At 39.3% G+C, this 23,439-nt stretch overlaps 1 protein-coding gene across 1 annotated transcript in view; it reads right to left on the bottom strand.

Annotated features, from left to right (window-relative positions):
- ADAMTS6 (ADAM metallopeptidase with thrombospondin type 1 motif 6) overlaps positions 1 to 23,439 on the bottom strand; it is a 2,910,080-nt gene that overhangs the window by 2,580,522 nt on the left and 306,119 nt on the right. The window contains exon 3 of the mRNA XM_044063364.1: positions 4,745 to 4,886. Within this exon, the coding sequence (XP_043919299.1) occupies positions 4,745 to 4,886 (142 nt within the window). The remainder of the gene's footprint in view (positions 1 to 4,744; positions 4,887 to 23,439) is intronic.

Genomic DNA, 23,439 nt, shown 5'->3' with positions numbered 1-23,439 from the left:
ATTTTTCTTGCAGATAACTGGGTCTTTGTTGCCATGTTTTCGAAGAAAGAAGTCAGTTGCCTTTGTTTGTCTGGCGTGAGATAAGCCATCTGGGCAGTTGTATTTAAGCTTGCACCCAGGAATATTCTCTCTTGAGAGGGTACTAGTTTTGATTTCTTTTCGTTTACTGTGTACCCTAAGCAAATTAGCAATCTTTTTACAAACGCCAGATGCTTTAGTAGAATGACTTTGGTCTCTGCTTGAATAAGGCAGTCGTCCAAGTAGGGAAATATTTGAATTCCTCTTTGTCTGCAAAATGCAATTACTGGTGCCAGGCACTTTGTGAAGACCCTGGGCACAGTAGATAAGCCAAAGGGCAGTGCACAGAATTGGTAGTGCATTGAGCCAGCTATGAATCTGAGGTATCTTCTGCAAGATTGTCTGATTGGGACATGCAGGTATGCCTCTTTGAGGTCCAAAGTTACAAGCCAAGCCTTCTTCCCCAGCATGGGCAGAAGCTGCTGCAGAGTCAACATTTTGAATTTTGGAACGTTCAGAAAAGTGTTTAGAATAGACAGGTCCAGAACTGGTCTCCAGGCTTTGTCCTTTCTTGGTACTAAGAAAAGTCTTGAGTAAAATCCTTGTCCCTGCTGTTGTTGTGGCACTGGCTGAATAGCCCTCATGTCCATGAGAGATGAAACTTGTTTTTGTGCCTCTGCCCACTGATTGTGTGGCAGGTCTGGCATACCTTTTGCCTTTGGAAGGGTGTGAAAGTGGAACCTGTAGCCCTGAGAGACTATATTTAAGACCCATTTGTCCTGGGTGATCCTGTGCCAATTTTGTGAAAAAAGTGCTAACTTTCCCCCTAAGGGAGCTGCCAAAAGATAAGTGCTTGGCATTTGCAGAGGGACGTCATTGGGACTGTTACCTATAAGGCTGTGACTTGCCTTCTCTGCTTTTGGAGGTAGAAGCACCCCATTGTTTGGGCCTGTATGAGCCCTGGGGCTGTTGCCTGCCTCTAGGGCATCTGAATCTGCCTCTTTGTGGTCTGTCTGCCACTGGAAAGGACCAATTCTTAGAAGGCCAGTTCCTGCTAAATCTGGATGGCTGTACCTGTAAGAAATCCTTTACTGTCCGCATAGATTTAGCTTTATCCTCCATTTTCTTCAACACCTCTTCTGCCTTAACACCAAACAAAGTATCATGCTGTAATGGAGCATCCAATAATTTTGCTTTAACATGATCAGGCAGATTCTGTTAGTTTTAATCAAGCATGCCTTCTAATAACAGAACCTGTAACTGCGGCCCTGCACGAGGCCTCCAGTGAATCATAACCACATTGCAAAGTATGTTTTCCCACTTGTTCAGCTGCATGCAATAAATCCTGCAATTCTTTGTTCTCAGAACATTCAGAATTTGTCAACATTTTTTGTTTTAACAAAGACATTAAGTACTGCTGATATTTAAGCATATGAAGCTGACAATTTAAAGCCCTTACAGCCAAGGTAGCAGAAGTGTAGACGTTTTTCCCCCATCTGTCCAGAGCCCTAGAATCTCTGAGGGGACAGGGTTTTTAGCAGAAGCAGCCTTGACCCCTTTGGGACCCTGAGAGATAATTTCTGGGTCAGCAGCATGGTTTTTATATAGAAATTTATGGGAATCTGGAACCCTGTAGTATCTGTCCGGCTTAACAGGTGCAGGCGGTAAAGAGTCTGGAGACAGGCCAGACTCTGAAAATACATCATCTACTATGTCTAGAACAGGAGGAATTGCAACTGGTCTGTGCTGAGGCAGTAACAGAAAGTCTCTAAGCCTTTTCTTAGAATCTGAATAATCCTGACTCTCCCAGTGGAAATGCTCCCTCATGGTATGCAGGGTTTCCCCAAATGAGTAATCCTCAGGAGGAGAAGCTGAAGGAATAGAATCTTCAGCATCAGAATCCTCATAGGGAGGAATAGAATATCCCTGTTCTGAAGAGGAATCAGAGGAAATGGAAACCTGATCAGAGGAATCATATTCAGTATCTTGCCTAGGCCTCTTTTCAGGAGGGGGATGGGAACCCCTGATCAAAGTAATTAGGACTTCGGCCATTTTGAGCATCTGTTCCTTAGGCATAGAAGTCTGTCCTGGAGAATGCTGTACTTGTTTCCTTGTCTTTAAAACTGCTTTAGACTTTGTCTTGGATGCTGAAGTAGGCTTTATATAAAGTTGTGTAGGTCTGAAAACACCCTCAGAAGCCGATGCCTGCTCAGCGGCTCCGGACCCATCTGAGGGATTGATTTCCGAAGGGCCAATACCTTGAGTATCCAGAGGCCTAGTTGTCTCCACATGGGAGTCGGAGGCGGCCTGTGGCTCTGAGGTAGCGGGAGTCAGGGGCTGCGAAAGCACCTCACTGAGCACCGGCGAACCGGCGACTGGCCTAGAAGAGGCTTTGTCGTCGGTTTTGGACCTCAGATGCCTGTACTTTTCTTTATCCTTGTGCTTTTTATGAATTCCGGTCGTCGGTTGTTCCGATGGCATTATATAGTTAAACCTTCGGCCAAAGTAATGAAAAGCAAAATCGTACCGACGCTTTATAGTGCGTTGGTTAAATCTAGCACAAAACCGACAAGTAGCAACGTAGTGATCAGGGACTAGACAAGGAATACAGCAAGAATGAAAATCCTTATGAGGTATTTGCTTCCACAAGAAATACAATTGTTAACTTTTTCTGACATCGGTCTGGAGCAAGAAAAAAGTTTCCCCAACGGGGTACTTAGCTTTACTGAAGACTTCGGATCTGAAATTCAATTAAGAAAATCTCAGGAGTCGGCCGACCGGCACTTGCAAACTGCTTTTGCTTCGGGCACCGCGCGGCAAGAAAGACTGAAGAAAATGGCGTCGGCTGCATCTTTTGTACCCCTGGCACTCTGACATCAGGGAAGAGGCAACAGCAGCCGATGCCAGACCGGGACTTTGGAATTCGGGCCGACTGCGGGTAGCCTGCCAGCAGGATAACCCACGTGTAATGACTGCAACAGTGAAACACGATGAACATCGGATCTACAGAAGGGGAGTATCAGGTCCATGATGCAAGGTCTGCTGGCACTGATGTCTCAAGTTTCGAGACCGGGATTAAACGGGTCAAATCCAACTTGGTCGAAAAAATGCTTGGTGCTGAAGTGGCACTCGGAGACGAAGCGGTAGGTTCCAATATCCTAACAGACTAAGGTATCGAAGGCGTGCTCTGAGCCATAGGGCCACAGGTGTCGAAGTCATAGTAGGCATAGTGAGGTCTGTCGGTGCTAGAGGCAGGATCTGTGCCAAAGCTGGTGCCAGTATTGTAGGTTTCGAGATGCAGATTTATGCTCCGAGGACAACTTGGGGACCTTTGATTTCACAGGCTTACCCTGATCACCTGAGGGTGAGGAGGGAACCGAGTGGGACCTCTTTTTGTCTTTTGTAGGAGGGGTTGAGACCTCCATCACAGAAATGGGCTCTGAGAAGGGACACTTAAGTAACCTTTTCAGTATCAGTTTATTTTTGCGCTCATTCAGAGTGCTTTGACTGAAACTCTGACAAATGTCACAGGGAGGTTGCACGGAAAGGTGGGGTACCCCCAAACAATATACACAATAATCGTGAGAATCACTATTAGGTAACTTGCCATTACATGAAGCACAATGCTTAAACCCTGAAGTACCTTTCTTATCCGACATTTTGACAGAGAGACACCACAGGCAAACACTTTAAGGACAAAATGAAACAAGTCTGTACTAGTAAGTCAAACACAATTCAAAAAAGCCACACAGTCGTGTCACTATATCGATATATATAAGTAAAACAGAAACATCTTACTGAAAAAACACTAACAGGCTAGGAAAGAAAAAAGAAATTCCAGCTATGGTATTGAAGGGATACCACAAGGGTAAGGGGAGAAGGCTGTACCAACAATGGTACTTGAAAGTTTACCAACGGGTAGAACAAGGAAGAAAAGATCAAGATTACAGTAGAAAACACACTGAAATACTATTCGCTCACTAAAAGAGAAAATATCACAAAGTGTTTCACACAAAATATGAAATAAGTTTTCACTTAGCTGAGAGCTCGACTGAAATGTGGCTTTACGAGTACATGACAAATGAGAACTGAGGTAACAGGGAGAAGACCATTCTGGGTAGAAGTTTAGCTTGAAAGTTTTTGGCTGGTGCAAGCTTGGTAAAAGACTGACTTGGTTCAGAGGGCTCGGAACTGAACCCATCAATGATGAATGGAAAGAAAATTAACAACATCAGATTAAATCTTATCCAGTGATTTGGCAACTTCTACTTTGTTATATTACAGAAGGAGTGCAGAAATTTTTCCCTGACGTGATGGTGTAGGAAGCAAAGGCTGTCATAGAAAAAATGGTGAACTGTCTATCTGATCAGCAGGACTTAGCTGAATGGGACTTCCTGAATTAAGAATCTGATCAGACAACTTATGTCCACACCCCAGAAATGGATCTGCTTTATACTCCAACATCTACAGCATCATGGTTTGTGTAAACCTTTTCCTTCTCGTTACACTAACAATAAAAGAATGAACTATGAAATAGCTAGCAACAGATTAAACAAAATCTCAAAACACTAATAGGAACAATGAACCTTTTCAGTTGTTCAAAGATGCACATCCACTACAAAAATGAATGAATGAATGAATAAGCACATGAACAAAATGGCACACTTGAAGCACATAAGCTAGTCATTCATGTATAAGAAGGAGTACTAAGATTTAGACTTCTTACCCCATATTTGCACTGACGGGATGTTGTACCATACTGAAAGCGACACTGCTCATCTGCATCATAAACCTGACCTGAAGCTACAGTGGGATAGATAAAGTCACGTTTTGGAGGCTTATTGTCAAGGCAGGTTCCACGACCAGAGCTGCCCAAAATGAAAAAAAATTATTAACAATAATAATAACTCAAACACAGAAAGCAAAGAATTTCTTCAAAGTAAATCTTTAGGTACCTTTGAAATATACTTGCAAATAATCCATATTGACTGTGCAATTTTGTAAACTTAATCAATCTGACCAAACTAGTATACAACAAATAGAACAAAATGTCCATTATAATCTTGTCATATGATGTAAGTTATACAACAAAACATTTTACCAGCTGTAAGCAGTTAAATGCCTATCATAAGATCATAGCCATACCTCTCACTCTCTTACTGCAAATAAATCTGGACAAAACCTGACAAAATTCACTCATTTATTTGACATTTGTTGACCATGTTAGTCTGACTGGACTATGGCCCTTTTTCAGCAGAGACACAAGAAGAAAAACTCCAATAGAGAAATCAGAACAGAGTTAAATTACATGGTATACAAATGACCAGACTGCATCTAAACTAAGTATACATCGTGCAAAGTTCCAAAATATCAGAGAAAGCATACAAACAAAAACATTCAAGAATAAATGTACAATATATACATTATAATAAAGTACAGTGAGTTTTGTAGATAAAATAATATAGGAAAATATCATGACAGGACATAGGCTAGTGGAAGTTATAGGAAAAGCAAAAAGTTAGAGGCATATAATATATATAGCGGGTTAAACCCCATGTAAAAGGCCAGTGGCCAGACAACAGTTTAGGAAGCTGAAGTACAAACAGAAAACTGTTAGCATAGTATCAGGAAGCACAGAAGCTGTTAGCATAGTATAGAGAGACTGCAAGAGAGAAGTGGGAGAGATAGGTGGCAAAAGTTGTAAGGAGTGAAGATATGTTGAGATGGCTCGAAGAGGAAGAAAATTTGTAGAAGGATGGAAGTTATGTTAAGTAGGGTCCTTACATAGGCAGGACCAAGAACTATAGAGGTTTTCCTTCAGGGTTGTTTTAAAGGACTTAGGGTTAGTGATAGATCTGACACTTAAAGGTAGTTTATTCCAGGCATTAGCTACGGAGTAACTGTAAAGGAGTTTGACAATATTTTTATTAGGCTTATAGACTTGCAATAGGTGCTGTTGAGAGCTATGGAGAGCAAGGTTAGGTGTGTAAGTTTGGATAAGAGTGTGGGGGGGCAGGATGAGGGTTTGTGGAGGACAGAGTGTGCCATGAGAAGCTGGGGAAGTACAATTCAGTGATGGAATTCCAGTCAGCCACTGTATGCTTTTTAGAGCTATGCAGTGGTGGGTACGATAAGGTTGGTTGGAAGCAAATCTTGCAATTTTATTGTAGGTGAGTTCAAGCTTGGACAGAACACTGCATTTGAGATTTGTGAGTATTGGGGCTGCATAGAGAAGTGTGGAAAGTAGGAAAGCTTGTGCAAGGGAGAGTCTTGAAGCATTTGTGGGGAATTTTTTATGTTTGTATAACAGGCCCAGTTTTTGATGTGTCTTTTTAATGCAATGGTGAGTGTGGAGATCAAACTTTAGTTGGTCATCAATAAGAACACCTAGAAGTTTAGTGTGATGTTCAATGGAGATGGATGTGTTGTTGAGGGAGGAGGCTTTCTGATGCTGGAGAGTAGCTGGGAGGAACAGGAGAAGTTTGGTTTTCTTTGGGTTAAGTACTACTTGGTTGGAAGTAAGCCATCTTTCAACTGCATGAAGGGACTCTTGGGTGAGGGTATGGAGGTGAGTGATGTCAGAGCAGGAGATGATTCAACAGAAATAACTGATTATTCAATGATAGCAAATTATCACCTGTGAAGCCGTGGCCTTTCACCGGTAATAGCTAATGCACAGTACACCTAAAATTCAGTTATAACATTTCCTGTAACGCTCATGTTGGAAAGAGATCAGTACAGGTTCTAAAAATCAAGCGGACCATTTATATATCCCATTTAAGCTAAAGTTTCTAGTCATGCTGCTGTGACCTGTACAATATGTGCTGCGCACAATTTAACTGTTTATTTACATCCTTTATCATACACATGCAAATATCAATCAGACATACCTTTTAAGAACTTTGGCTGAAGGTTGTCACAAAAAATTATTAAAAACTCATTTAAATACATCATTTCAGTATTTCCAAAATATCTCTACTTTTCTATTAGCATTTACAGATTTTGCATAATTTTCAAATGTACTTAAAACCTAGTTTAGCTCAAGACCACTTTCAATGAAAGTATGAAAGCCATCATACAAGATTTTTATTTAAACAATAAAATACAATGTTTACTGGGGTTGTGCGTCAGGGCTGGTAACCCGGTACGTAAAAATCCACTACCAATCATTAGCGGATCGGAGTTCCGCTGTGGCGACCCCTAACCGGGAAAAGCCGAAAGACACAAACACAAACAAACTGGGGAGACAAAGGCCCAAAAATAGGGACCGATTTTCAATATTGCTCTTATAAACTTAGAAAGTTTTTTTTACAGATATTGCATAATTTTCAAATGTACTTAAAACCTAGTTTAGCTCAAGACCACTTTCAATGAAAATCTGAAAACCATCATACAATATTTTTATTTAAACAATAAAATACAATGACAATAAAATACAATGTTTACTGGGGAGACAAAGGCCCAAAAATAGGGACCAATTTTAAATATTATTCTTATAAACTTAGAAAGTTACTAGAATAATACTGTCTGTGTTGGCATACATTTTCTGGAGGATTTGAAGTCTGAAACACAAATGCATGTCATTATTTAGTGATTTAAATCCTCAGATCATTGCAACTGTTTGCTAGAAAACCACAAAGTTTATGAGGAATACACTAAAAATATCTGGCAAAAATCTGGACAGTTGAGAGATATGACATAGCATGTGAGTCCCTAGCCTTAAGGACACCCTCAAGTTGCAGAGTGACAAGCTCGGTCATCAAGTTCATAGGTTCATAGGTTCATACTAGGCTATCTGCCCTAGGGCATTTATAAGCCTAGCCAGAATGTGTTTGGCTTTCGCCACCCATTTTAAATTTATTTTGCTATGCCCTTTTTCGAGGTTAGTATACTGTGCCTCTGTCTAACAGTGACACAGAAGTGATACCCGGGGTAAACCTACGATCTCCCATCCACTCATCAAGATTCCTCTTGAAGAGAGTCAATGAGGGACTCTGCCTAACCTGGACTGGGATTTTATTCCAGAGTGAAGGGAGCCTCTGGGTTATGAATCTGTCCCTCCAGCATGTCCTATTTATTTCAGTGCTGAGGTTCAAGTCTCTCGAGCGTGGCTCGATGGGATTTGGATTTTCTGAGGTGCAGCATGTCCATTAATTCGGGTTGGACATGGCTTTATACGTCAGGCACAGATCGCCTCTGAACAGGCAGTATGCCACTGAGTAGAGCTGGAGTTTCTTTAACCGGGCAGCATATGGCATCTGTTTGAGCCCTTTGATCCTCTTGGTGAGGTACTTTTGGGGTCTTTCCAGTTGCTGCAGGTGTCTGGCAAGGTACATCCCAAAAGGGCATTGTACTCAATTATGGGCCTGATGAGGGATGAGTAAAGAGGCACGATGGCGTCCCCTGATCTAGATGTGAATCCCTTCATGATTAGGTGGGCTATATAAAATGTTTTTCTAACCACTTTGGCCACGTGGTTGTCAAATGAGAGATTGCTATCAACTTGGGTCCCCAGGTCCCTAATTACTTATTCTGTACTTAATGGATTACCACCTATGTGGTCATTTGTGGGCACTTTGTTTTTGCCAAAGGGGATGACTATACACTTTTTGGCATTTAGCTTGAGGCCATGGCTCTGGCACCAGTTGTCTGTTTCTATGAGGCCCTTTTGGAGGATACTTGTGTCGACTGGAGAGTCGATTATGGCGCCCAGTTTGCAGTCATCTGCGAACTTGGTCAGCCACAGTCCTTACGTGTTGGCCGGTACCTCCGAGAAATATATACCGAACAAGAGAGGTCCCAGGACTGAGCCTTGTGGGACACCACTTGTAAATGGTTTGGAGTCTGACATGGCTCCAGCAATTCTAACCATGTGGGTTCTGTCCTTGAGCCAGTTTGCAATCCATCTAGTGACATAGGGGTTTATATTTAAGCTGGTGAGCTTATCTATAATGCCCGAGTGGGGTATTGTATCGAAGGCTTTTGCGAGGTCCAGGTAGGCTGTGTGGACCACCTTCCCCTCGTCAATGGCCTTGGTGACTGTTTCAAAGAAATCAACCAGGTTTAAGAGGCAGGATCTGCCCTTAACAAAGCCGAACTGGGTAGGATCCAGTGTTTGTAGGTCCCCAATATCTTTATTTATGAGGTCCATGATGATCCTTTCCATAGCTTTGCAGACCAAGCTAGTCAGGCTTATGGGGTGATAGTTTCCAGGATCCGTTGAGGCACCACCTTTATGGAAAGGGACCACTGTTGCTGTACGCCACTCTTTGGGCACATATCCTGTAGTAAGGCTGAGATTGAACAGTAGTTTTATGTTTGGGTTTAGCTCTTCTTGGAGTTCATGTAGGACGCAGCGCGGGACACCGTCTGGTCCCACTGATGCTGTGTATTTTTGCTTTGGAGAGGGTGGCTCTTACCTGAGCATCTGAGATGTCAGGGGGGCAGCACTCTGCTGGGATAGATATTTGCCCTTTTGGCGGGGAGGGGGGGGAGAAGTTTGCGCTGAACTTGTCAGCTAGGATGTTGGCAATGTCTGTGGGTTCAGTGTATTTTTTGTCATTTTGGACTAATTCTGAGCATATCTGGGAATTACCACCCAGGTTCCTAACATAACTAAAGAAAGCCTTGTGATTATCCTTAGTGTCCTGTGCAATTTTTCTTTCGAAGCTGGCCTTAGACAATTTTATGTGTGCCCGTAGTTTTTTGCTAATACTGATCAGTGATGCCTTCCCTTTTGGGGATTTTGCTCTATCATTTAGTAGCTTCCTCCTTCTATTGTATAGTTTTTATGGCTGGGGTCCACCAGACAGGATGTCTGCCTTTGGAGGATTGGGTCTTGGTTTTATTTGGGATCGCATGATCCATGCATTCCTGAAGGTGTTCATAGAATGCGTTTATAAAGGATTCTGCGGTCTGGGCCGTATTTTCCACAGGCCCGGGGCTTTGAAGGATTCCACCTCAGTTTTGAGGAGTGTGAAATTTGCTTTAGAGAAGTTTTTCACTGTGGTTCTCTGGGCAGGGGGTGGGGTCGGGATGTGAATATCCAGTGAGATTAGTTTATGGTCTGATCTTACCAGTGAGGGATACACTTCTGGTCTGGAGCATAGAGTCCCCATGCTGGTGATGATCAGGTCCAGTATGTTTTCCCCTCTTGTGGGAGTGGTAACAAGTTGTTCCATAGCATTTGAGTTTATAAATTCTAGGAACCTTTGGGCTAGGGTGTTGGAGCTAGAGTAATGCTCCCAGTCTATGTTTGGGTAGTTGAAGTCGCCCAATATAATGGTGTTTGGAGAGACCTTCATATTTTCCAGTGTTCTCAGGAAGGCCGAGTGGGGTTCCTGGGTTTGGGAGGGTGGTCTGTAGCAGGCTATAAACTGGAAGGCAGTTTTACCCACTGTTAGTTGCACATGGATAGTCTCTGATGCTTTGTGCTTTGCCACCAACCTGGAGGTGTGGGTATCTTTGATGAATATCGATACTCCCCCTCCTTTTGTGGTTTGGTCCAAGTTTTGGGGCCGAAAAGCATGGTATGAGGTATAACCTGGTAGTGCTGGGGTGCTCTCGGGAGCCCTGAACCAGGTTTCTGTTACTGCACAGATATCGATGATCTCCATGCTAAGGAGAGTTTCGAGTTTGTGCATCTTGAGGTTTAGACTTCTGGCATTGAGTAGCATTACTCTTAGTTTCTTATCCCTTGTGATACCTATGGAGGTGGGTTTGTCTTTTGAGCCTTGCCTAAAAAAGGCACTATGGGGGTAGAAGAGCCTTTGCCAATATCCGAAAGCCCAGGGGTGACAGGTGCAAACCGTCCCTAGCGAAGCATCGTGGCTTGTCGAGCATATCATCCCAAGCTGACAGGCATTGGATCCCCTTTGAATGACACCTGTACTTAAGCCAATTGTTGAAATTGATCATCTTGTCTTCATATTGTGGCATCATTCTTGGTGAGGGTAAGATGCTACCTCAAGGTCAGGGTCATACTGGCCTGGGCTACACGCTCAGAGAGCTCCTTTATGTCTCTTTTCATGTAGTCCAGGGAGGTACGTCTCAGGTCATTCACACCAGCATGGACAATGACTGAGTCATATTTGTACTTGCCTTGGAGTGACCTGAGTGCTTGTGTTATGTGGTGGATCCTAGCGCCCGACAGGCTGCTCACCGTGACCCTCTCCTTGTTCAGCCTGGTGAGCGGGACGTCAGTGTGCCTGACGATAGAGTCACCTATTACAAGTGTATCAGGTGTGTTGTTTAGTCTTAAGGGCTGTGACTGTTCGGCACACTGGCTTTGTGAGACATGTGTCGCACGTGTTTTGTTTTGGGGTAGTGGCTGCTTGGGTGTCTGCTTTGGAGGTCTCTGCTGCTTCGGCAGATCTTTATTTAGAGCCTCCGAGTATGTTTTGTGTGATTATGTGTTTGGTTTGCTGTCGTGGTAGGTCTATGTGAGACTGGAATTGTAGTGAGTGTGGTTTCCTTCTCCTCCTGACTGGTTATGCCAGTACTGAGTTGAGAGAGCTTAGCCTCCAGTTTGGCTATATGGTTGCATATCTCACATGTGTTGGAATTTGTTGGGAGGAGGAGAGGGTTGTCTGTGTACATGAGGCAGTTGTAACATTGCCTCAAGATTCCCAGATTCACCAGCTGGACCGGAGAGGAGATTGACAACTGACCTTTGGACATGCTAGAATAATATTGGGAATTCCTTAATAATTGAAAACCAGGGCCAGTGGGGAGTGAGGGTGTAGTGCTTTTAATTTTTAGTGCTGACTTATATAATTGCTTTAATGAGCAAGTGCCAGGTAACTTAAGTGCAATGTGTTACAGGTAACTTAAATGCAAAAACGACAAACAGTAACTTTCTTTCAAGTGAAACAAGGAAATAAGTACAGTAAGCAATCCAGATATCACTAGTGATCCACAGAAGCGCTGAGAAGCCGCATATTAGGTGGAATTAGCATTCCAGGGAAATAACAAGCAAACAAACAAGCATATAAACAAAGCTAGATTCAGCAGGCCTGGATCTAGTCTATGCTACAGCAAACAAGGTGTACCAATTTCAGTAAGATACAGTTCAAATATTCAGGCACTATAAACCTTTAACCAGAAATTCCCAGCTCAGAAGGGCAGAGTCCAGCCTCTTCTCCCACAAGAGTGCAGACCACAAACCTTCTTAATGTAAAATAACTGGCCTGAAGCCCAAGTGCTTAAACCAGAACTAATACACTTTAAGAATAACAGACACTGGGCTCTCAATCAGCAGTTCCCAACTTAGAAGGATGAAAGCTACCTGTCCTGCCACCACAGTGCATGCTACAAACCTTCCTAATGTAAAACAACTGGTCTGAAGCCCAAGTGCTTAATCCAAAAAACTTAGAATGATAGCTACACTTTAATCAAGTTACTACCAAGCAGTAATAAATACAATTGAATACTTTAGAGAATGCCTGGATTAGTGCTCAAGTTACACAAACAAAGCTAGATCCAGCAGGCCCGAATCCAGTCTATGCCACAGAAAACAAGGCGCACCAACTTCAGTAAGAAGCAGTTCAGATATGCATGCACTATAAGCCTTCAACCAGAAATTCCCAGCTCAGAAGGGCAGAGTCCAGCCTCTCCTCCCACAAGAGTGCAGACCACGAACCCTCTTAATGTAAAATAACTGGCCTGAAAGCCCAAGTGCTTAAACCAGAATTAATACACTTTTAGAATAACAGACACTGAGCCCTCAATCAGCAGTTCCCAACCTAGAAGGATGTAAGCTACCTGTTCTGCCACTACAGTGCAGACCACAAAACCTCTCAGTGCAAAACAACTGGTCCGAAGCCCAAGTGTTTAAACCAAAAGGCTTAGAATGAGTTACACCAAGCAGTAATAAATACAATTGAGTACTTTTAAGATGATGCAAAAGTAGAAAAAGTAGGTAGAAACACAAGTACAGTAAAAGCAGATTAATTTTTTTTTTTTTTTTTCTGAACAAGTGCTGAGATCAAAGAAACAGATTTGAGTGCTGAAACTAGAAAACTGGCTAGTTATAAGCAAAAAAAACTAAGCTAGAAGGCTTCCCTCCAACACAGAAGGGCTTGGGGGCTCAGAAGCCTACAAATAGTCTATACCACTTAACAGGAAAGGCAGGAAACAAGCTTAATTTTTTTTTCTGTTTCCCAGATGCTCTCTTTGTACACAGTAGGAGTGCCTGAAATCAGAATATGATCTCACTGCACTCAGTTGAGTGAGCAAATGAGATGGGCCCAGAAGGAGTATCCAAACACAAATTTACAAGAGGGGCGGGCAGTTGCAAAGCCACTAAGATTAACACCAAAACAAAAACAGGGAGGGTGGCTGGGACTAACTGAAGAGCAGAGTGAAAACTTCCAGTTCAGTTAATATTCCTTCCACACAGTTAAAATCAATTTAAATACTGTATTTTTTTTTTAAAAAAGAGCAGATAAAGGTACTTAAATTCTCTTATACGTCCAGTTGAATATAGCAAGTTCTTAGCCGGCCAAAGCTGAGGTTTGTAAGCAGAAAATATTTCACACTGTACCACTTAAATAGGCAAGGACAGGAAATCAAAGAATGTGACTACCCCCACACCTGTAATTACTAGCAAATAACAAAATTCAGCAAACACTGACTAACTTCCAGTTCAGCTAATATTCCTTCCACACAGTTAAAATCAATTTAAATACTGTATTTTTTGAAAAAAAGAGCAGATAAAGGTACTTAAATTCTCTTATACGTCCAGTTGAATATAGCAAGTTTTAGCCGGCCAAAGCTGAGGTTTTTAAGCAGAAAATATTTCACACTGTACCACTTAAATAGGCAAGGACAGGAAATCAAAGAATGTGACTACCCCACACCTGTAATTACTAGCAAATAACAAAATTCAGCAAACACTGACTAACTTCCAGTTCAGCTAATATTCCTTCCACACAGTTAAAATCAATTTAAATACTGTAATTTAAAAAAAAAGAGCAGATAAAGGTACTTAAATTCTCTTATACGTCCAGTTGAATATAGCAAGTTCTTAGCCGGCCAAAGCTGAGGTTTTTAAGCAGAAAATATTTCACACTGTACCACTTAAATAGGCAAGGACAGGAAATCAAAGAATGTAACTACCCCCACACCTGTAATTACTAGCAAATAACAAAATTCAGCAAACACTGACTAACTTCCAGTTCAGCTAATATTCCTTCCACACAGTTAAAATCAACTTAAATACTGTATTTTTTGGGAAAAAAAAGAGCAGATAAAGGTACTTAAATTCTCTTATACGTCCAGTTGAATATAGCAAGTTCTCAGCCGGCCAAAGCTGAGGTTTTTAAGCAGAAAATATTTCACACTGTACCACTTAAATAGGCAAGGACAGGAAATCAAAGAATGTGACTACCCCCACACCTGTAATTACTAGCAAAAAACAAGATTCAGCAAACACTGACTAACTTCCAGTTCAGCTAATATTCCTTCCACACAGTTAAAATCAATTTAAATACTGTATTTTTTGAAAAAAAAAAGAGCAGATAAAGGTACTTAAATTCTCTTATACGTCCAGTTGAATATAGCAAGTTCTTAGCCGGCCAAAGCTGAGGTTTTTAAGCAGAAAATATTTCACACTGTACCACTTAAATAGGCAAGGACAGGAAATCAAAGAATGTGACTACCCCCACACCTGTAATTACTAGCAAATAACAAAATTCAGCAAACACTGACTAACTTCCAGTTCAGCTAATATTCCTTCCACACAGTTAAAATCAATTTAAATACTGTATTTTTGAAAAAAAAGAGCAGATAAAGGTACTTAAATTCTCTTATATGTCCAGTTGAATATAGCAAGTTTTTAGCCGGCCAAAGCTGAGGTTTTCAAGCAGAAAATATTTCACACTGTACCACTTAAATAGGCAAGGACAGGAAATCAAAGAATGTGACTACCCCCACACCTGTAATTACTAGCAAATAACAAAATTCAGCAAACACTGACTAACTTCCAGTTCAGCTAATATTCCTTCCACACAGTTAAAATCAATTTAAATACTGTATTTTTGGAAAAAAAAAGAGCAGATAAAGGTACTTAAATTCTCTTATACGTCCAGTTGAATATAGCAAGTTCTTAGCCGGCCAAAGCTGAGGTTTTAAGCAGAAAATATTTCACACTGTACCACTTAAATAGGCAAGGACAGGAAATCAAAGAATGTGACTACCCCCACACCTGTAATTACTAGCAAATAACAAAATTCAGCAAACACTGACTAACTTCCAGTTCAGCTAATATTCCTTCCACACAGTTAAAATCAATTTAAATACTGTATTTTTTTGAAAAAAAAAGAGCAGATAAAGGTACTTAAATTCTCTTATACGTCCAGTTGAATATAGCAAGTTCTTAGCCGGCCAAAGCTGAGGTTTTTAAGCAGAAAATATTTCACACTGTACCACTTAAATAGGCAAGAACAGGAAATCAAAGAATGGTCAAGTTGCAGTAATAACTTGAATACCACTGCAGAGCAAAATTTTAACCCATAAGCCTTGGTTTCAAAATTAAATATATAGTTGTCTTCCCTTCAAGTATAAGCACTATACATTATCAAACAATAGAAATAAGAGAACCAATAGTGCAATACATGTCACACTAATACAATGACATGTAATGTCTCAGGGAACTAAATCACAATAACTTTAAACTCTGAGCAGACAAATACGCAGCATACTGACTCCTATGTACTCTCCATGATTTGGCAAGAAATGGTCGGACAAAGTAATAAGTCTAAGGTCTGCTCTTGGTTGTTTTAAGACAGATTAGTCTCTGCAACATTTCATATTTCAGTAAAGTCCATCATAGCAAAAGAGAAATGCAGTTTTGTGTATGATCACCACTTTTCAAGTATGCTTACATGGACATAATATTTCAGTGCAGTGTAACAAACAGTTTAAAAGGCAACAAAAAGTCACAAAGTGTATTGTTATTTACAAAGCACATATGCTGCTAACCATAATTATTAATGTAATGCAGTCACATAATGCAAGCCTTTATTAATGTCACTGTTTTCCAGAATAAAATATATTTAAAGAATCCACACATGAATGTGCCAAACTATTTCAAAGTTTCCCTAGACACTTATTAACACTGATGGTTCTCATGCCTGAGAGCAGATAATTTAACTACTGAAGTATTTTCCAGGAGATTCCTACTAAGAACTTGAAAAGTGCCTATGGTAAAAAAAAAAAAAAAAAAAAATCTGTCTGCTTGCTTATCTACCTATCTATCCTACTACTATCCAACCCTCCATCTATCTGCTCTACCCGTGTGTGTGTCTGTGTGTGAGAGAGAGAGAGCTTTAGTGAGTCCACTTATTGCAATTTACTTTATTATTAGGTTAATGTGCTGATCCTAAATGGACACCTTTCAGCTAACAGTGTCATTGTTTATTTTATTTATTTATTTTACATTTGTTTACCGGGAAAGTCTGACTGGAACAAGGTCCATTTACAGTGGAGGCCTGGGGAGAAAAGCTCCATAACATAATAGTACAAATACAGACACTGTGCATTTTATATTCTATGACAGGCATAGCAGTTCAGGCTTATTTAGCGCTTCCATTACAGCAATAATAACCTTTTCATTGTCCTCTGGTTTGAATGAAATGATTTCTAATAACAGCTTATTGACAAATAGAATTAAGAGACTATAAAATATTTACACTGTTGAACTGTATATTTTAATGGTGACCACAAAGGGTTATTTATGTATTTAATGTATGTGACGATAATTGGGTTGACATTTTATGGACATACGTTCTTATATTAATGGCTTGGGTATTTTGGATGGTATCATGTGATAAAGTTGTAGTTTATCGGCTGGTACTTTAATGAACATTTGATTTTTACATGGTAATTATAAATAGGGTTACTTTTTGGTCCATGCTGCAGCAGTGTATTCACTTCTTTCATATTTGTTGTTCCTGACACTGCTTTGGGCTCCTTGTTTTTGAATTTTTAGGGTTACTTTTTTGTTTTTACTAACTGTGATGACGTTCTGTAAATATCGTTGGCACAAGGGTGCTAAATAAATTTGGGCTGCTACACGTGTCAACATTTCAAATTTTTATTAGTTTTCTTAGTTAACGTTGAGTGGATTTGTATTACATATTTTATAGCAAGAATATCATACAGGAGTAATTATATATGATCAACATAAACTTGATGCAGGTATGGAGTATAAATGAAAGAAGTTAGACATCTGAAGAAGATGTTACCTTTGCAATATATGGACACACACACACACACACACACACACACACACACACACACACACACACAGAAACACACAATTCATGTCATGGAATCAAAGCCCACACCAAGAAAACCTTTAAAAATGAACAAAATTATCACGTCTTCACAAACCAAACACACAAGACTTTTTTTTGCATGAAGTAAGTGTCCCCTCCTCACACTTTCCTTATATAAATGGACTAACTCCACAGGCACAAAGCTGTGGAGAAATGGCAAAGGCCACCAGCAGTGAAACTCCATTCCTCTCCCCGTCTGCAAAACTGGGATTCCAAAAACAAACAAACAAACAGAACTGTAACTGGAGTTTAGATAACTACAAACCTTCAGATACTTTCTAAGTTAAACTCTCAAAAATATGGCATAGAAATCAAATGACAGATTTGAATAGAAAAATGGAAAACAAAATGACAATAAATATTACATCCCTGATGGTTTCATCAAAGGAATTGTGTTGTGTGTGAGTATGTGTGCGTGTGTGTGAGTGTGTGTGTGTGTGTGTGTGTGTGTGTGTGTGTGTGTGTGTGTGTGTGTGTGTGTGTGTGTGTGTGTGTGTGTGTTCAAACATTCAATTGTTCGAATGATGAAGACAGGAAAAAGTGATGGAAGCTTTAAAAACTGCAAACTGCGAAATCAGGTAATAGTAAGAATGAGGAATTTATCCTTCTCCCCAGTGTAGTGCAATCTCGGAGCTGGTATATATAAGTAAAGGAGGTGTGTGGAGTTGCCACCCTGCAAAACTAAATGGTTTAATATTTTTTTGGAATTGTGTTCAACTACATTAGTTTTGAACATGTATTTGAGTACCCTGTAGTCGATGTTTTTTGTTTTGAATTGTCAACCTACATACATACACACATACATACAATTTCAAGCACAGGCATTAATGCCCTTTTAGCTTGCCAATATACCAAAACACTTGTTCTCATAACATGTGCCAGGCTGTTCTTAAAAATATCTAAACTAGTACTTGCTTTAATGTAATTTGGTAGTCTGTTCCATGCATCACCCTGTCAGAGAATCAGTTAGTACACTTCTCAGGCCTATATAATCTTCTACATAGGTTCACCAAACAACAAAAAAAGGCCAAGTGAATAATAAAGACAGGCACTTTATTAAAAAACAAACCAGTAAAATTCTCAAGCGCCTTGGCTTATACAAGCCTTTACAGAGTATGTCTTTCACACTTTCCAACAGCCCTTATATACTATTTGACTTGCATCAATTAAACAATCAACTTAATTAAAATCAATCTAAAAACATTTTACAAAAAAAACATTTCTAATTGCACTCTTTATTGAGTCCCTTTGGAAAAAGTGTATTAAATTTTAATATGTATATAGATTCCGTTCTTCTTAGCTTGTATTTAACATCTTGTGAACCTGTACACTCATTACATATCTGCTCCAGTACTGTCGCTTACAACCCTGATGGATCCCCCCCCCCCATGAAATTCATAAAAATGTGCTGCTACTGGACTAAATTGTTTGTTCTTTTTAATGTCCCTCACATGCTCCTTCAGCCTTTTAAGAAACTCCTCTTACTTTCTCTATATAGAATCTTTCACAAGGATATTTAAGTCCATATATAACTCCTTCACTTTCACAGTTATAAACCCCCTGTTCTTGACACATTTTTCCATTAATGTTAAGAAATCTTCTAACAACAAATTGACATACTACACATTTCCCACAGGAAAATGTACCCTTTAAAGGTACAATGTCACTTCTTTCCACTAAAGGCATCTTGAATTTTCCATGTACCAGAAAATCTTTAATGCTTCTTCCTCTTTTAAATGAAAACCTCACTTTCCTATTATTTAAAAAATCCACATCTCTCGCCAATAAACCCCAAAAATATTTTACTAAACTTAATAGCCTCTCTGAAAATAGGGTATATTTAGAAACAAAATATATATATTCCAATTTCCTACATATGTTTCTACTAAAACTACCCCTCTTATTTTTGTTACTGCATTTATTATTATTCCTTTCCATTTTCCTAACTCCTTCCCAGACTGCATCTTGATCATACCCTCTGTCACAAAACATTTTTATTGTCCTATTCACTTCCTAATAATATTCCTTCTGGTTATTGCTCAGTCTTCTGATTCTTAAAAAAATTCCCATATTGTACAGACTCTATAATATGCGGTCGGTGACAACTCTGACCATGTAAAATGTGGTCAGAATACTCACATTTTCTATATTTTAGTTCTCAAACCAACATGGTACATACTTCCACTGTAATATCTAAATAATTAACTTTATTTCCAACTTGCAGACCATCAAAACTAATGCCAAATCTGTTTCTATATAAACACTCTGTAAATTTCCTTACTTCCTCTATACCCTTACAAATAAATATCAAATTGTCTATAAAACGAAAATACTTTACTACATGACTAATAAAAAAATAATTTCTATAAATATACAAATATTCAAAAAATCCCACGAACAGACTGGCATACATGCACAGCCGGCCTTAGGCATAGGCCAAATAGGCATCCACTTAGGGTGCCGCTCTAGCAGAGGCACTTTTCCAGTAATCTGTATGGTGTAACTAGACAAGATGGTGTTGGGGGGTGCTGTGGAGACCTTTTGCCTAGGCACCAGTTGACAAAAGGCCGGTCCTGCATAAATGGAGGCAAAAACTGCCCCCATGGCTGTTCCCTGTAGTAGTCTGTATAAATTTCCATTGAATTCAAAAATATTACTTCTCAAACAGAATAAAGTTAATTTTAAAACATAGTGTGTTTTGGGGTATCCCCCAGAAAAAATTCTAAAGCTGCTTTTGATATTAGTGTACAAACGTACCACATCCACCACAACAAATTACATTTCTTTCTCCCATACTGTATCTTTTATTTTTTCTAAAAAGTCAAAGACATCTTTAATATACAATGGTACCTTCACCACCTCTGTCAATAAATACTGATGCAAAAAACAGGAAATGTTGTAGGGTTACCACCTGTCCCACTTTGCGAGGGACAGTCCCTCTTTTGGCAGTTGTGTCCTGCATAAAAATTGAAAAAATGGCAAATGTCCTGAGATTTTAAGACAAAAATATTTCCTATATTTTACGTAATACCTGCATAACACAGTTATTCTGTATCTGAAACACCTAAATGTTATAAGAAACAGAATAAGCAACTAGAATGCTACAAGAATAAGCTTTTATTTAGGCAAAAAAGTGAATTTCTGTCCTTTGTACTGGCCGTGGGTATGTTTTGCCCTGCAAAATCTGACGTTTGTACCACAAATATCCCACTTTGGGCATTTGAAAAGGTGGCAACCCTAAAATGTTGTGGGTAAAATACCCACAGGCAGACACTATAGGACGGCCCGGTGGGTCTTGCAAATTTTTGTGGATTTTAGGAACATAGAAGAATTTTTCCCATTAAACTTATATTGCACATCTTCATATGAAAAATAATGTTATTTATTACTTTTATTTAACAGTTCTTTATATTCTTCTAAAGCTCCATTATAATCACTCATTTCTACTCTTTCATAAACTTGTTCATTAATAAGATATTGATTACACATTCTTAAATACTGTGTATAACGAACAGTAACCAATTTCCCCCCTTTGTCTACTGGTTTAAAGACAAGCACCCTCCTTTGGCTTAAGTCATTTAAGCTTTTCCACTCACTCTTGCTTAGATTGTATTTGATTTCACTTCCCTTACGACAAAACAAATGATACTCTTTCTCCACACTATAGCTTAAAGAAGAGCTAAACTGTTGAACTTCTTCATTTCTAAATGGGGGTATAAAATCACTTCTATAAACACCATCTGTATTAAATTTGCAATAAGCATTTACTTCCACTTTAGAGTTGCAAGAAAAAAAGCTGTCATTACTTTGTTCAAATTCATTATCACTGAAATATTCCATACCACACTATTCCCTTTAAAATAATCCAGCAAATGTAACTTGCAAATTAATCAAAAATTTCACCTTTCACTTCATACAATCTCGGTAAGGTAGTGGGAATAAATTTCAAACCCCTGTTTAAAACAGATATTTCAGTATCAGTTAATACATATCTAGACAAATTAACTATATAATTCAGTTCATTATTAAAAGTCACAGTCTCATGTTCGCTAGTTCCATTACCTCTTTTGTAGGTCCGGGAGTTAGAAGTACACTTCCTATTAAAGTCCTGTCCATTCCAGGCTCTTTTGAGACTACCTTGTGGACAGTCCTATTTGTCATGAAAAGTTTTATTCATATACTGCTCATTTCCAGCTCTTGGCAGGCGTGGATATTCACCATTATCCTCATTGTCGCATTCCATAGAAAAGGCCCCGCTCTCTGCTAAGATGTACGCCCACTGTGAATTGACGTTCATTTTCTGTTCCCCTTCAAATCTGACTCTGTGACGTTTTGCTTGTGAATTGGTCCACAGCAGGAATGCCCTCTTGCATTCATAATTGTGCAAATGATGGGTCAGTTTTTTTTTTTTTTTCCTTTCCACCAGTTCCTTCTAATAAGTGAGAAGTTTCTCATTAACACTGACCAGGAAATGTTCTAAAGTATTACTACTGGTTTTACATAGAATATCCCTGCATACCTTCTTTGTTTCCTCCTTCAGTTTTACCTTTTTAACATGTCCCTCAACCAAGATGTTAATTCATTCCATACTGCACTTATGGCCTGCTGCCACCCAGCGATCGTGGAATGGTTTGTCATCCTCCTCATTTAGATCAAATGAGGTAGAAGGATTCTTAACTGAATGCAAGCCTCTAGGTGTAATGTCCAACTCTAAATATCTCTGGAGGCTCTGCAAATTCAAAAACAAGGAGGTTTCTCTAAAAATGTACTTCTCAGCATGATCTAACAGTGACTGAATCTCTGGTGCAGCAGTAATCACAGAGTTTTTAACAATAGATGCAAACAGATTAGATTGCCGTTTTCCCCTTTCCTCCTCTCACTTATGCAGAATGCCCAAAGCTGCATCAACTTACTGGTTCACTTTCTTGATTACTGGATGAGAATACTGAACCAGATCCTTCACCCAACAGGATCAGGAAACTCTCAATAGACCTCTAGGAGGAATTTGTTGCCATTTCTCTAAACAAATGTGGCAACACTGAAAAAGATTCACTGGCTATTTCCCAAAACTGAAACCACTAGAACTGTAATAACAGTACACCAAACAACAAAAAAGGCCAAGTGAATAATAAAGACCGACAGTTTATTAAAAAACAAACCAGTAAAATTCTCTAGAGCCTCAGTTTATACAAGCCTTTACAGAGTATGTCTTTCATACTTCCAACAGCCCTTATATACTCTTTGACTTACATCAATTATACAATTAAACAATCAACTTAATTAAAATTAATCTACTAATATTTTACAAAAAACATTCCCAAAATTACTCTTTATTGAGTCTCTTTAGAAAAAGTGTATTACATTTTAATATGTATATAGATTCCTTTCTTCTTAACTTGTATTTAACATCTTGTGAACCTATATACTCATTACATATCTGCTCCAGTACTGTCACTTGCAACCCTGATGGATCCCCCCCATGAAATTCATAAAAATGTGCTGCTGCTGAACTAAATTGTTTGTTCTTTTCAATATCCCTCACATGCTCCTTCAGCCTTGTGGAGAAACTCCTCTTACTTTCTCTATATATAATTTTTCACAAGGGCATTTAAGCCCATATATAACTCCCTCACTTTCACAATTACAAACCTCCTGTTTTTGAAACTTTTTTTCCATTAATGTTAGGAAAACTTCTAATAACAAATTGACATACATAGGTTCATAGATTAGGTTCATAGGTTCATATTGACATACTGCACATTTTCCACAGGAAATATGCCCTTTAAAGGTACAGTGTCACTTCTTCCTACTAAATGCATCTTGAATTTTCCATGTAGCAGGAAATCCTTAATGCTTCTTCCTCTTTTAAAGGAAAACCTCACTTTCCTGTTATTTAAAAAAAGTTAGGTTGTCTGATGATTCTCTAGTACTTTTTGATAACTCCAAACATTCCCAGAGGAAGTTGTCTCTAAATGTCCTATATACTTGAATAAGAGCTCCTCTTAGATATCTGTAAGAGACACTGTACAAGTTTAGATATTTTAGTCTTTCATACTAACTTAAATTTTCACATCCCTGGATG

This window comes from Protopterus annectens, chromosome 2.part1 (assembly GCF_019279795.1).
Source record: "Protopterus annectens isolate FY-2018-M chromosome 2.part1, PAN1.0, whole genome shotgun sequence".
NCBI classification, from domain to species: domain Eukaryota; kingdom Metazoa; phylum Chordata; order Ceratodontiformes; family Protopteridae; genus Protopterus; species Protopterus annectens.
Note: the sequence above shows the minus strand (reverse complement) of the source record. Positions and strands in the feature narration are given on the sequence as shown.